At 37.2% G+C, this 17,147-nt stretch overlaps 1 protein-coding gene across 2 annotated transcripts in view; it reads right to left on the reverse strand.

Annotated features, from left to right (window-relative positions):
- Positions 1-856: 856 nt before the first annotated feature.
- LOC145999612 (uncharacterized) overlaps positions 857-17,147 on the reverse strand; it is a 308,818-nt gene continuing 292,527 nt past the window's right edge. For both annotated transcript variants that reach the window (XM_083136687.1, XM_083136686.1), the window contains one exon: positions 857-2,914. In XM_083136687.1, coding sequence (XP_082992813.1) covers positions 1,945-2,914 — 970 coding nt within the window. In that variant the 3' untranslated portion in view covers positions 857-1,944. The remainder of the gene's footprint in view (positions 2,915-17,147) is intronic.

Here is a 17,147-nt window from a genome sequence, read left to right on the forward strand (position 1 = left end):
CAACATCATTACAATGTCACTCTGTATCTCCGTCTTTATTTCTACTTGCATCATGTAGCGCAAGCCCGTTCCATTTCAAAACATGTACCTCTGTTCGGGACATTTGACTTTACGATAATTGTTGACACCCTGAATACGTATGGTACTTTTGTGACCTGCATTCTGCTTGTCTTTTGTGTGAAAACCACGTATCAATGGCACTTCTTTTTTCTTATTCGAGGTGGTCTCCCTGAATTTAGTCCACATCTTCTTGTGATGTCTGTGGTAAATCTGGATGCTGGGCATTGTGGATGCCCACACTCGCCCTGAGGCCACCACTCAGCAGCACCATTTCTATGCGATCTTGTCGAGTTTGTGACATGCTGGTTCACCTGGAACATGGTTAAGAACCTCCCATTACATTGCTGACAATCCTACTTCGGCCAATACTAACTTTCTTCAGAATGAAGTTATGTAGAAAACAACTTCTGTTTCATGTTTCTGAGTCAATTCTAGCCTAAAATTGTGTATCACCCTTCCCATTTCAAGAACATGAACTGAATCAAAGATGGCAACTGCCGTAAACCTTCTCATTTTAGAACTATTCACTGTGGAACTTGTAGCTGCCCCACCCGGTATATATCAAATAAATATGCCTAGATAGCATTAGTCTTGCTTGTAATATCACCCATATTCACTTCATTAAATTATTCAATGTACTCGAAAATAATGACATGTTACTGCCACAAAATAAACTGATTTATTATCGACTTAGTAATTTGAGGATAAAGTATTATACATGGAACACAACAAGTCTAATATTACTGTATTATATAACAGTAAGCTATAAATATCAACACTTTGAAAAGAAGACAAAAACATTTGTACCATCTTGTTAAACTTTCTTGGCATTAAAAAGATATGTATCAATAACCTACAGCATATGTATGTGCATAATTCTTTATAATTTCCATTGAAATTTTTTCAAAAGATAATAATATGTGACACCAAGAAAACCAGTTCCATTTCATGATATGTATCTCTTGCAACATAAACTGTGTGCAAGGTAGACATATCTTTAAGACTTCTGATTTTCTTTGTAGCAACAGGGTACAACTGAGAAAGTTATCATAATAATTTTGAGTTAAACATTATATCATTCAGTCCTTTTCCTCAGTGAATCAGAGGAAAATGAATTAGTACTTTGGACCAAAAAAAGCATAAAAAATTGTTTGCTCTGACCAAAAGTCTGCATCATGTAATGATTGGTTTTCATTGCACATTTATTACCAACAGTTTTGCCGAATGCCATCTCAAAGCATAGATGAAATCTGTGTCAGATAATATGATGTCTGCACAAGAGTTGTAGACATCAACAAATGATATGTATAAAACTAAGACTCGAGCCTATCATAATTCTATTTAGAGGCAATGACCATGCAAAACTACTATTCTCTATGTGCAGATAGGTCTAAGAGTTTCTATTTGGTCTGTACCCTCTTTACATGTATAGTAAGCTTATATTTACATAAAATCTTTGAAGCAAATTGTACATTTTAATGTTTCGTCTATTGTATTTACCTTGTATGAATACTAAGGTGATCTATAGGGGAATAATCTTTGTTGCAAATTATACACTTAAATAGAGTTTCTCCTATATTTACGTTCATATGTTCTTATATTTTCATAAGCTGAATTTTTGCTGCAAATTGAATAATTAAGAATATTCTCTTTGGTGTGAATAGTCATATGCACACCAAGGTCGTATTTTTGGATAAATCCTCTATTGCAAATTGAACACTTAAAAGGATTCTCTTTCATGTGTACTCTCATATGCATATAAAGGATATATTTGTGAGCAAAATCTTCCCTGCTAATTGAACAATTAAAATGTTTCACTTTCATGTGTACTCTAATATGTATATTAAGGTAATATTTGCGAGCACAATCTTTTCTGCAAATTGATCAGTTAAAAGGTTTCTCTTTTGTGTGTAATCTCATGTGCTTATTAAGGCAATGTTTGTGAGCAAAATCTTTGCTGCAAATCGAACAAGTAAAAGGCTTCTCTTTTGTGTGTACTCTCACATGCATATTAAGACCACTTTTATAACCAAAAGTTTTGTTGCAAATTGAACAAGTAAAAGGTTTCTCTTTTGTGTGTACTCTCATATGCATATAAAGGTTAGATTTGTGAACAAAATGTTTGTTGCAAATTGAACAAGTAAAAGGTTTCTCTTTTGTGTGTACTCTCATATGCTTATTAAGGCTACTTTTATAGACAAAATCTTTGTTGCAAATTGAACACATAAAAGGTTTCTCTTTTGTGTGTACTCTCATATGCTCTCTAAAGGAACGTTTATGAGCAAAATCTTTGCTGCAAATTGAACACATAAAAGGCTTTTCCCCTGTGTGTATTCTCATATGTACATGGACATAGTCTTTATAAGCAAAACTTTTGTTGCAAATTGAACAATTGAAAGGTTTCTCTTTTGTGTGTACTCTCATATGCATATTAAGGCAATATTTCTGAGCAAAATCTTTGCTGCAAATTGAACACATAAAAGGTTTTTCCCCTGTGTGTATTCTCATATGTGCAACGACTTTGTTTTTATAAGCAAATACTTTGTGGCAAATTGAACAATTGAAAGGCTTCAGTTTTGTATGGACCCTTGTGTGTTCATTCAGATGTTTGTTACTTGAGAAACCCTTGTTGCAGATGGAACACACATGCTGCTTCCTCTTCTTTCCACTCTTGGCATCTTCAACTCCTTCCTTGGTTTTAGAGGATTTTGGCGTACGTTCAGCTTCTACTATTCCCTCTGTATTATATTTTGGCTGCTCCTGTTCACCTGAGATTTCTGCAGACACTGGCAAATGTGTAACTGACCTTGTAACATCTTGAACCTGTCCTTCTACGTAGCTCTTGTTAAGGTATCTGAAATAAATGAATAACATACAAATGTAGGTGTGCTTCTAAAGTAATGACTGATGTGTGCATATCATTGAGAAAGGAAGGTTTTTGGAAATACACTGTTAATCCTGACATAATCTTATCAAATGTATATTTTAAGCAAACATCTTAATGATTATTTTAAGAGTGATTAAAAATATGATATTCCTTTGCAAGACACAGTAAATCTTCGGTATACAGGACCTTAAGGAAGTAGCATTCATTATCTGTGCTAACAAGAAATGACCTGTTGTTTGAAATTTGCTCATCTCATAAATAGCAGAATGGAAAATTTGAGGATTTATTTACTTCACCTATGAGTAACTACTTTTCCTAGAGTGATTGTGAATAAACAGAACCAAGGATTTTCTATTACAGGATGAGACAGTGAACATATTTTCCATTGACTTATGTTAACACTTTTTTTAAAACCACAGGATACTATACCCAATACAAGCAGGGGGGGGGGGAGACAATGTACATAAACAGAGAGGAACTATCGATTAGTGCACATATTGGTACTTTTCACTGGAAATGGGATGTTTTATTGAGTTGGTGTTTTAACCCTCTGTTGGTATACGTATTTCAAAGTAACGTGGTTGGTATATGGTGAGGGCACCGCTCACATATGAATTTCATTGTTTTTTCTTATTTTTTCTAATAGGGTTTTACATGTATCACATTAAAGATAGTTTTTTTATATATATATTGCCTACTATATATATGTTACAATTTATCTCATTTACTATGTAATAACAAAATTATATTCTTATATTGCATTATTACTGATTACCTATATAAGAGAAAATGAATCATGAAAACACAACAATTTTTATAATTTTAGTTGGAATTTACTTTTGATGTTAACTAATTAGTAATAAATTCAATAATGTATTACTTGTTGACAAAAGAGATGTGAATTCTACCTTGTAGTTTCATTCCACCCAATATATTGAGGAAAAATAACACGTAAAAATAACCTCATCTTCATAAGGAGTTTGATCCGTGTTGCTATCATTTTTGCTTTTCAATAACTCCTCAACAGCATTATCTTCTGAGGAAAAATAGCTTCATCTTCATAAGAAGTTTGATCCATGTTGCTATCATCTTTGCTTTTCAATAACTCTTCAACATTATCTTCTGAGCAAAAATAGCCTCATCTTCATAAGGAGTTTGAGCCCTATTGCTATCATTTTTGCTTTTCAATAACTCCTCAATAACAACATTATCTTCTGAGCCTTGAGAATCAAACTCTCTGCCCAGGTCTTCTCCTTTCTCATCACTTAGTTCAGAGAGCCATGCTCGGATATACTGTTGTTCATTTGTAACGAAAATTAGGTTTCGAAGTTTACTTAGCCAGAAATAGTGGCACTAGTATGTGAGTTAAGTCATATAAAATCATTTCCAAAGAATCCAAACATAAAAAAGAAACACAAGACGAATTTAGTGCACACAGAAGTAAAAAATATGCATGCACAAAATGGTTACGCAGTTTGTATACGTATGAGCGCGGTGCTCATGAAAACACGGACTGTCATGAAAATGACATGTGCACACACAGAGAACAATGCCACAACCTATAACTGGTATCATCTGGTCATGGACATTGCAAATTACAGCTACAGAAAACCAGAATGTGATCATCGTGATCTGAGCCTGAAAACGTACAATTATATCCCAGGGTGAGAGCCAAAGTCACACGAATACCAATGGAGGGTTAAGTTCCCTATATGTACAGTAAGGCTAATAGGGACTAGACCTACAGTTTAAAGTAGGATCAGAACCACTATGTGCCTCTGCAGTAAACTACAGACACACTAAATCAAAACACACTTATAACAAGAACTAGGTGCTTGGTCCCCCATGTGTTACCCAGTGGCGTATGATGGTTTTAACTAGTGGGTAATCTCAGACACTTGATTCATCCACCCACTCCTGAAGTCTTCCTGCAAATTTACCTCAACGTCCATACAGGATTTATGAATATATGTGTTAAAAATTTTACCTTATTGTTGCGACCACTGTCAAATAATTGTTGTGATTGCATTTGAAGTTAATCTACGTTTAGAATTTCAAATAATAAAACAAGAAAATATAATAAATCTATAAGAAAAAAACCTGTAACAAAGAATATGAAAGGAATGCGAGTGAAATAAAAACCCTCAATATTAATTGAAGTGTAAAATTCAAGTTACCCCAGTACCCAGTTACTCGTGCATTTCTCAATTTTTGTTTTTATACACGGAAGTTTAAGTTCAAGACCTATGGTACAAGAGATACTACTGGCCTACCTACATTAACTATTTGCAATTTCTCCGGAAAAGATCCCATTCCAAATAGTTTCACACACAAATATTGTATTATATCCATTGCCTTTAACTTAAGTAAACACAGCACTAGCACAAATACTAAACCACTAACAGCTAAACAAGTATTAAATTCTCTAACCGCTACAACACACATTCAATTCCCTGCACCAATCTTCTATTGTGGTTCCCCATGGATGCTGAAAAATTCCCTTTCCCAGCTTTATATTCCCTGCGATGAATGAGGTTCTATAAGTTGGAATCATTGCATTTTTTGTTTATGTATTTTACATTCAAACATCTTTTATCATTATGATCATTATTAATCTAAATGTAGTGTTTGTCGTGCTAGCCGGAGCAAGAGATAAGCGAGGTATTCCGCTGTGGGTCGGAGGACGTACTGCCCCAGGCACTGGCATAGTGCAGCTTTGTTTACCTAGGTGGCAGCACCTTACACAACATCCCCCTTCTTTATTTAAGCTATGTTTGTTTACATATTCTACATAAATCTTACCTCCTATTACAAAACAGTTTAAACAAAGTTTTTGTTTCTTAACTCAAATTGACGAACAGTAATGTTTTAACCAAAACATAAAAATGACACATTTAACAACTTTATCCATAACCACCATACCTATTAACAAAAACACAAATAATATCTTAACCTACGTAATCCTTCATCCATCCTGGAGGGTTTCTTTCCCTTCGAGGATGCATATACACCAAACTTTCAGCTTCTTCTAACTTATTATCTTTATTATTATCTCGTCCTGGTGTAGTTGGAGTTACTCTGGGCGGAGCCCTTTCAGGAAATGTAATATCATCCCTGTTCATTACCTGAGGAGCAGGGATGAGGAGCCATCTGTTTCGACGATAAGTACCTGTATTCGTTTGTATTAAGTATGATCTAGGATATTTCAATTTAGTTTTAACTGTACCATATTGTTTTAAATCCTTGACCCAGATCCTCTCAGCTACCTTTAGGTCTCTTAAATGTCTAACTCTGTGCCTTTTGTTGTAATTGTTAGCTTGTTTGTTCTTTAAATTCTTATTCCTGTACAAAATTTGGCTACGATTCAACACTTTAGGTAGTAATTTTACAGGTAACATCGGTAAATCTGATCTTAATTTCCTGTTCAGAAATAATTCTGCAGGAGAATAACCATTCGCTAATGGAGTATTTCTATAGGCAAGCAAACCTTTATATATGTCATCATTCTTCATTAACAAATGTTTAGCAATTTTAACAGTAGCTTCTACCTGTCCTTGAGACTGACTATGATATGGCGAACCTGTCTGATGAATAAAGTTATACTCCTTAGCAAAACAGCGAAATTTGTACTGAAACTGCGGTCCATTATCAGATCTAATTACATTACAAACACCATATCTAGCAAACATTTGCTTCATTTTTGTGATTATCACATCTTCTGTCATTTGTTTCAACGGAAATATCTCAAAAAACTTTGAGTAGTAATCTGTGGCAATAAGGTACCATACACCTTTACATTTAAACAAATCTACTCCCACCTGTTGCCACGGTCCATCAGGTAAACTTTCCCTTAAAAATGGTTCTTTACAGTTACCTCTCATTTCAATACATTGAGAGCAGTTTTTCACTAAATCATCAAGTTGTGAACTAAGTCCTATCCACCATACTGACATCTGTGCTCGACGTCTACATTTCATTATACCCTGATGACCTTGGTGTATGAATTTTAAAACCTCCTTTTGTAGCAAACCTGGTATTACAATACGAGAACCTTTTAACAATATATCATGTATTATTGAGAAATCTAATCTATATTGATAGTAAGGTAACAGTTCAACTGCAATTTTACTTTTATCAGGCCAACCATTCAAAGTATAGTACCTAAGTTTCTTGCATATGTTATCATTTACTTGACACTGTTTAATTTTGTCCAAGTAATAATCTTTTACAGGACAGTGTTGAATAACAAAATTTACAAAAGCATGAACTTCTTCACCTAATTCCTCTCTCTCCCAGCCATCAATAGGATTTCTGGACAGAAAATCTGCTAATATAAGTTCACGGCCTGGTACATAATTAACTGTATAGTCATACCTCATTAACCTTATTCTAAATCTTTGCAATCTTGGAGTTAACTCATCAATGTTCTTAGAACCCAATATCTGAATTAATGGTTTATGATCAGTTTCCAAATTCACTTTTAGACCTGAAACATATTCTGAAAATTTTTCCATAGCCCACGTTAAAGCTAAAGCTTCCTTTTCAATCTGTGCATACCTTTGTTCTGTAGGTGTTAATTTTCTAGAAACATAAGCAACAATTTCTCTTTTTGCACCTTTCATTTGAAATAACACAGCACCTATGCCATATGAAGATGAATCTGCACTAACAATGCACTGTTTACTAGGATCAAAATATGCTAATGTTGGGGTTGTAGTTAGAGCTTGCTGTAGCATTTTGTAACTACATTCTTGTGCCGCACCCCAATTAAATTCTACATCATCTTTAAGTAAACCAGTTAAAGGTGCTAAAATATCTGATTTATTTGGAATAAATTTTCCTGCATAGTTAACCATACCCAAGTATGTTTGAAGCTCTGATTTGCAAGTAGGTCTTTCCATGTTTACAATAGATTTGACCCTCTCCGGGTCTATTGAAATACCTTTCTCAGACAGGATATGACCCAAATACTTAACTTTAGTTACACCAAAGATACTTTTGCTTTTGTTAATAGTAATACCTTCTGCTTTCAGTTTATTTAAGACTCTTTTAAGAGCTTCATCATGTTCTTCTATAGTACTCCCAAAGCACAATATGTCATCTACATGAAAAATTACATTTTTTTCACCTTGCAATAACATGGAAATTTGTGTTGTGAAACACTCCGGAGCACAAGAAATCCCAAATGGCATACGCAAAAATTTAAATCTTCCAAATGGACAAATGAAGGTAGTTAACAGTTGACTGTTTTCATCTAATTTTACTTGATAAAACGAGGTATTTAGATCAATTTTACTGAAATACCTTGCTCCCTTTAATTGTGCAAGAGTCGATTCTACTTTTGGCATAGGGAAATGTGGCCTTAACACCCACTCATTTAACTTTGTATAATCACAACATAGCCTAACCTCATTACCTTTAGGCACACACACAATAGGACTAACCCAGTCTGTTACTTCTTCTACCGGTTCAATTATTTTCAGATTATTCAAACGGTTAATCTCTACTTCTAGTTTTTTCAACATTGGTATGGGTACTACTCTTGGTACAACCTGTACATATGGTTTTGCATTAGATTTCATAGTAATAGAAACTGTTTTCTTAAATTCTCCAATGTTTTGAAACAATTTACAATATTCTGGTGAATTAATATCAACTTTTGTGAAAGATCGTAGGTCTTTTTGCAGATTATTTACATTTAGCATTTCCAGAGCAGTGACTGCATTTCGACCAAGCAATGGTTTTTGCAACCCTTCTACTACATATACTCTTGTACAAAATTCCTTGCCTTGAAAGCATAATGTAAAATTCGTAGTACCTAACACCTTTAATTGTGTACCATCGGGTCCTTTAAGGCACGATTGCTTTGCATTTAAATTGCTCAACATGTTTGGAAATAACACTTTATCAGGTACACATACACAATCAGCACCTGTATCGATCAAAAAATTAACATTATCGCCAAGTTCCTTAATGAAAATTGAACGATACCAACTGAATTCTGAATTAGAAGTAGATCCTTTAATATTTCCTACAAAATTATCTTCCACCCTCGATTTTTCGTTAGTGTTTTGTTCATTCACATTACCAAATTCAAAATGATTGATTGTTTTCGTGTTTCTCTTCCTACAAACTCGAAAAAAATGTCCTACTTTTTTACAGTACCTGCACGCCACTGTTCTAGCTGGGCAATCCTTTAATTTCGGGTGAAATGGTCCTCCACAGAAGGGACAATACTTCGGTTTCTCTAAGTTTGTGTTGTACTTACTCCGAGCTGGTGGTCGAGAATTACCTCCCCTGTACGTTGCACTTCCGGTCCCGGTTCTACTAGCGTAGTCCTTCCCGGTCGTCTGTTCGCGTCGTCTGGTCACTTGTTGTACCTGTCCTTGGTCGGCAATTTCATGTGAATTCTTCTGTTGTTGTTCGTGCTGCTTAACCCAATTAACTGCCTCGGCAAGCGTCAATTCTCGCTGCATCTGTAGTTTGTCGGACACACGTTTATCCGCTACACCGACGACGATCCTGTCTCGAATCATGTCGTCCTTGAGATTACCAAACACGCAATGTTCAGCCAGTCTATGCAGATCCGTGATAAACACGTCAGCTGGTTCCCCCACATTTTGCACTCTGGTATTAAACTTATATCGTTCAAAACTTATGTTACGATGTGGCAGAAACACAGAATCGAACTTGTTCATCAAGTCGCTCACTGAACGTGGTTCCGGGAAACGCAACAAATATTCCTCACTTTGTGAACCCATCACGTATAGAAGTAGGTTGATTTTTTCGTCCTCAGTTTTGTTAACCAAGCCCGAAACACTTAGATAACGTTCGAACCTTTTTCTCCATAATGGCCACAGTTCTGGTCGAACAAAGTCAAATTGTTCAGGAGGATTCACATTCACTAGTGAATGCAAAACGTTGCCGGTTACCGACGAATCACTATTGTTAGGCATGTTTGATACTCACGTACCTTGTTTTCGGTTCTCAAAAAAGTCTAGTAGAGCCACGATATCTGGATCCCATGTTAGCTATTCCACTCTTCCGTTCGACCGAATTCGGATCCCACCAGCTGCCACCATGTAGTGTTTGTCGTGCTAGCCGGAGCAAGAGATAAGCGAGGTATTCCGCTGTGGGTCGGAGGACGTACTGCCCCAGGCACTGGCATAGTGCAGCTTTGTTTACCTAGGTGGCAGCACCTTACACAACACTAAAGAGGGGGGAAAAGCAACTTAAATTACCTAATATATGTGTACTATATTATGGGATGAAATGAGTGAAGCAAACGAATTGAACTTATCTTTAATATCGAAATTCTTCACAGTAATGCTGCTACAAGCAACTCCATGTCGCAAGAGCCATCTTAAGGGTACAGCCTGCCAATCAGCTTTTCTTTGGGTGACCCATGGTGAGCGCATCGAATCCCATTGCCGCTATTTTCTGACTTTCGAGACTGGAGCCCGCTACTGCTTCTTTTCAAGTAGCTCCTTAATTGTTCTCATGATGCTGGGTTGACACTGAAATTTTGAGAGTTCGTACTGGGAATCGAACCCCGGACCACTCGCACCAAAATCTAGAGCGCTAACCAGTATACTTCGACGGAGCCCTCTTCACAGTAATAGATATGCTTAAATTTATTTCTTTAATATAAAATAACGTTACCCTAATTTCATTTATTCACCATTTGTCATCGTCGCCACGAACAGGCCAGAAAACAGAAATGCATTTTTTATCATTTGGATGCCTATTTGATTCAGAGGTTTTTGCTGACTGCAAATCCACACCCCCTATCCATTATTCTCGAAAACAAGAGCATTACGTGCTTTGCACTAATGGAGTATTTATTACACACTTGGTAGACGGTTTCATCTTGCCGCTGCAGTTGTAAACACGAGAGGTTGTAGTAAAGAGCTCAGCGGACCTTCAAGGCTTTGATGCAGACTCTTGTTTTCATCTTTTCGTGGAGCGGCACACCCTCAAATTTGTTGGGCCTCAGTTTCCAGACAAATAACCATTTTGTGATGCCTGTCCTTGGTCGAACATTAGGCAGAAAATCAAGGAAAGTTGGAGTCACAAATGGGTCCTTGATCAATGTCAGCAAATTTTCACTGGTGGCTTGACGAGAGGGGACATAGTTGTCCATTACTAGAAATAAAACTTTGTTATGATGCAATTTTTCTTCTCACAACAATTATCTTTTTCTTCCTTCTATTAGAGTGCAATTGCGTTTGCACAAAATATGAGCAAATAACTGATTTGGAAGCACGAGGCCTTGTACAGTGGCACACCCCTAATGGCGGTGCTGATCTGAACCACCGTGCAATGTGCCCCCACCAGGTATTGTACCTGGGACCCCTTGATTACTAGGCCATGACTTTACAACTACACTATCTATTTCGCCTGCTTTTTGACATCCACACTTTTGCCAGAAACCTTATACGGCAACATTTCTGGCCCAAAAAAAACAAAAAAAAAACTCCCTGCAGACCACAACCAATGAAAGCCACCAAGCCTCATCCGATTTTGCCCCTCCCCCTTCTTATCAAGATTCTCCCCCTGCCCACCAACCACCCTCCAGAATGGTACACTACTGCCACCATCACCACCTCCGACTGCTCATTCTTAGATGACTTCCACAACAAACGTAACCTCAACACCTCCCAAGAAAAAGCCCCTTTAAGACTGACGCCACAACCATCACATCAAAATCCTCCTGGCTGACAAGGGATCCACTATGGTAGTCTTGAACTCTCATGATAATCTGGTAGAAGCAACTTGCCAGCTGGCTGACTCCTCAAGCTACAAAACCAACATGGTTGACCTATCAACCACACACCTCAACAAAATGCAGGACTTCATTTACACCCGAAGCCACCTGAGGGTCCGACAGCCCACCTACCTCCACAACACCAACCACTTCCTTCAGAAAATCAACATCCTCCCACCATTGCACCCAAACACCATCATGTGACAAAGTGCTATGAGAATTGGTTCAAACGTATGCAAAAGTGCATTGATCATCATGGAGACTATGTTGAAAAACAATAAAACCATTTTCAATGATACATATTTCTTTTGTTTGTTATTCCAGACACATAAATAGCAACCCTCGTACAATATAAAAAAGATTTTATAAAATACTTAAAAGTACTTATGTTGGTGAGTATGTGATTTACGTTTTGGGATATAACTAATCCCTTCATCAGGTAGACATACTATGCCAATTTAATTATGACATTGGCTGCGTCAAACAAGGCATGGATCAAGAGGTATGGTAAAAAGGTTAAGAAATGACTTAAGGCTGCTGAACGCGTAATAATGCCTTATTCCTACCATTACGTTACGTATCATTAGGAGACTGACATACTGTCTAGACACACTAGATGCTCCTCAGTCTAGTGTATAGCATCTATCAAGCCACTCCTGAAAAAGTGGTTTTTAACATGTTCCGAATATAATTGTTTTAGTGTTTTCATGGATACACCCATCAGGATTTTAACGTAATGGTAGGAATAAGGCACTATTATGTGTTCAGCAGCCTTAAGTCATTTTTTAACCTTTTTACCGTACCTCTTGATCCATGCCTTGTTTGACGCAGCCAATGTCATAATTAAATTGGCTGTCTACCTGATGAAGGAATTAGTTATATCCCGAAACATAGTTTCAAGTATATCACATACTCACCAACGTAGTGATGGGTCGTTCATGAACGAGTCGTTCAAAAGTAACGACTCTCTCATGTGCACGGTGAACGACTCGTTCACCAGAATTGAACGACATGTTCAAAGAGTCGTATGTGTGCCAAGACTCCTCTGCCCGCCAAGCAACTATTATTCCCTCTCCTTTCCATGAATTTTGCGAGGAAGGTGCATGCGCAAGTGTATACTCGCCTGGCGGCCGGAATTTTTGAAAGAAAGCAAGTCGATTCTGCGGGCAGCAAATGGGGACTGGAGAGGAGAGGGAGGGAGGGTCCTCTCTGTTCCTTTTCCCTTGAGTGAAGCTGGTTGAAACGTGCCGTGTACGATGAGAGGGGAAGGAGTCGCTAAAGTGTGCCACGACTCTTTGAACGAAGGAAAGAGTCGACTCGCGAGTGTTGTTTGCAGAGAGAGAGAGCGTGCAACCCAGAACAGCCAACAAATTTGTCCTGTAGTTTCAAATTCGGCCAAACCATTGCGTTTCTTCGTTGGAAGTCAAGCCCCTGGAAGCCTATACCCAGTTATGATGTCCAGACAAAATCAGCACTAAAATTACAAGAAATTAAATGTTAGTAAAAAATATTAGGGGAGTCTTGTGAAAATTTTGGGAAGGTGTTAGGCAGAGACCTCTTGATTACAATATTCCGATTAGCCTATTTTCAGTTGTTATTGTTTAAGTCCACTATATGTGCAGATAGGATAGTCGGGACTGGACATACAGTTTAAAGTGGGATCCGAACCTCCACTTTGTATTCAACACGGTACCCCTTGATTACCGGTGACGTTATCACTACGCCATCGGGGAGACCCGATTAGCCTATTGGAGCATAAAAGTGGACTTATAACAATTTTTGCCACGCAAACCATTTTAATACATGACAGCATTAACCACTATGCTATTAGGGTGAATCAGAAAAAAATTGTTGAAGTGACACTCAATTCCGGGATTCCTCTTAGCGCACTGTTCTAACCACTCCTCCACAGAGGCTACTGAAATTGTGGGAAGTGAATCCGTTTCACAAGTAGCAGGACATTACAAAATCGCAATGAAAACGCGGCCAACCCTTCCAAAGTTGGTGAGATGATGAGAGACACTCTGTGTAAAATCTACTGTCCAAGAATCTCGTCTCATTGGAGTAACGATACCGATTTGTGCTTTAGAAATCGATAAGCGAACAAGACCAGACAGGTGTTTTGAACTTGAAATCAAATCGCGAACAAGATATGCATTCTCATTCACAAGTTGAAACGATGTGCCAAGTCATCTTGTCTCACCACAATACCCGATCGAGTTGCTCTTCCACTCCGTGCACATGTAAACCTTTTAATTTACACATTCAATTTTATTTATCCAAGAAAACAAATCTGTTAACATGAGAATGAACAGAAGAAATAAGCTACTAGTTATTTTCCCATTAAGGAACAAACATTTTTCAAAATGCTATAATTTCTTATAAATTAGCATGAAGTAATTATGTTTTATAATTTATTAATTCGATTTTAATATTTTAACTGCCTAACATGCTTTGTTGTATTTTATGCATCTTTTATACCTAATTACTTAGTATTGACAGCGAGGATGAATGAATTTTACGTACAGATAGGCTAATCGAGACTGGATCTACAGTATAAAGTGAGATCCACCAGGTATTGTTACAAGGCAACGACGGAGGATTAGAGTAATTGACAGGAGGTTAAATACAGATTACCACTCATCTCTGGGCAGGGGTTCGAACCCGGAACTTTCGGTGTCAATAGGCTTACTTTGAGGAGGGCGACACCACTTATCTGTCACTCAAGATTATTTAAAGCTGGCCAACATAGAAACCAAGAAACAAAGAACATGCACCATGGAGTTTGTTTTATTTATGTTATTCAGCCATCCTTTCATTCCTTGTTAAATCCTGGTAAGGAAATCGCTTCCTGTGTCGGATTAGATCCTCGGTGGAGGCACCTTGCCCAGTGATTTAGACCCCAGTTTAAAATGTAGCTTCAATACCGATTAAGACTATCTGAGCATTAAGTGAACTTTAAACATTGTCTGACAAAATCGTTTTCATAGGAAGTGAAATATTTCATTAACATTAACATGTAAATATTTTACTAATGAAAACAGCATTAAAGAATAAATATAGAAGTTTAATCATAAATTTGATCGTACATGATACTGCAAAAAAGCTTTTATTGAATGACTGCAGAATTAGGAACAACTACGTAAGATGGACATGGGTCATGTTCATGAGTGATATAAACAGCTGTTGGCCATCTGCGGTGAGCCTACGTGTTAAGGTGTTTTACTAGTAGAAAGCAACATTAAAAAAAATACATACATATAATTTGGCCCGCTTTATAGAAATTCGATCATACATTATGATATTGGCAGAAACTTATATTGAATGACTGTGGAACAACAAACAGCTATGTGGGATGGACATGGACAACGTTCAAGAGCAATATAAATTTCTTAAACACAGCTGTTAGCCATTCGCGGAGAGCGAGTGGGTGGATCCCACTTTAAACTGTAGATCCAGTCTGCTGGCGAGACTGCCGCCGCCGCGCCATGTGTAAGAGAACTCGCGACTCGTGAATGAACGATGAGTGAGAAGAGTCGCTAAGGCGAGCAAGTCGTTAAGGTGCTCCACGACTCTTCTTCTCGTCTTGAGTGTCATGAACGATGAGGGAGGAGAAGAGTCGCTAAGGTGAGCGAGTCGTTAAGGTGCTCCATGACTCTTCGTGCCGTCCCGAGAGTCGTGAACGAACGGCGGGAGAAGAGTCATGGCGCTGTGCTGTGACTCTTCGAGCTGCCAGGAGAGTCGTGAAAGAATGATGGGAAAAGAGTCGTGGGACTGTGCTGTGACTCTTCGTGCTGTTTAAAGAGTCGGCAAGCATGTGTCGCAGCGCAGATCTGGAGTGAATTTTGTTGACTCGCTTTCTCACATTTGTTGCGATATTAAAACCAGTGATCGAATGCAAAAAAGGAAGAATATGTAAATGCACGCTATTACTAATAAAAGGTTGATATAATTATATAGCATTTCTGTGCATGCTATCGCACTGCATAATTTGCATTATCCGCAGCATGAAATGCAAACTGAAACAAGATACAAATATAGAAAATCTCACTCATGAGGCAGAGTAATGAAAACAAGTATGTGCAATAAATTTTGTTTGTGTGTGTGTGTTTACTGTTTACACATATATGTATATCCATACACACACAGACTCGTATTTGTATTTTTCTTATTTTATGCCGCTTTTCTTCGAATTTTAAGTAATCGCGATGATGAGTATGATGCGTGATGATATAGATGAAGGGACACTCGTAAAGAATATCCTTGCCCAGACCGGGACTAGAACTCTGTGGCAAGATCAAATGTTGATTACTTCAGAATCTTGGCCATCTAGTCGGCTACACGCACACACACATACACAAAACTGCAATACAATTTATTAATCTTGAAGGACAGAGGCTGATATGTTCCGTTGTGTTCGTTTATTTAAATACAATCATCTGCTTCAACACGTCCGACCCCCCTTCCCCCTCTTCAGGCATGTGTTTCGAGATAAAGAAGCTTGACGACTCTTTTGAACGACTCTTCTCAGTGAGCGAGCGCTCATGAGTCGACTCACACAAATGAACGGCTTGAACCCATCACTACACCAACGTAAGTACTTTTAAGTATTTTATAAAAACGTTTAAAATCCGGGCAATCTTAAAAACAGTTTAAAATCCTGGCAATCATTCTCGATGACCCTGTAGTGCAAAATTATGAAAGTAAGTACTCTTTCAATCAACAATGCTGTAATTCAAACATTACACATCTTTCACCCAAGCTATGTTACTTACTTCACTTCTGTTGTCAGTTTATGGACATATCTTACATGATCATCTCTCCAGATGTCTGTCATAATTTTATAAACTTGTATATTAACAATAGTTGGAACACCAAATTCTCTCACATATAGGTTCCAACTGAAGACTGTCTCAAGAAAAAGTGTTACACACTGGAAGTTAGTAAGTGAGTGAGTGTGAGTGTGTGTTATACTAGCATAATAATTTACTACATTCATTGCTCTTTGGAGGCTTCAAACTTGGTTAATTTCTGGCTTCACACTGCAATCTTGCTAATTACAAAATGCAACTGTAAAGATTTTCTTCATATTTACAGAGAATACACACATTCTTCAGAAGGGCAGAAATACACATAATAAAACACAATATTGGCACATAAATGGTTTTAATATTAGAATTTACATACAAAAATATGATACTGAATGTTTCAACATATAAATCTCTAAAATATGTTTCTAATTTTGTATATAAAGTTATCCCCTTCAAATACAACTCAGCTATCATCTGAAAAATGCACAAGATTTGAGTGTTAGTTGTCTCAATAAAGAACTGAATTTAGTTCTTATATACAAACTTCAATCCATATTTTTAAAGAAAGAAAAAGCGATATGATAAATAATAATATATTCAACATTTTTCACCTATATTTATA

This window comes from Lepisma saccharinum, chromosome 15 (genome assembly GCF_977018435.1).
Source record: "Lepisma saccharinum chromosome 15, izLepSacc3.1, whole genome shotgun sequence".
NCBI lineage: Eukaryota > Metazoa > Arthropoda > Insecta > Zygentoma > Lepismatidae > Lepisma > Lepisma saccharinum.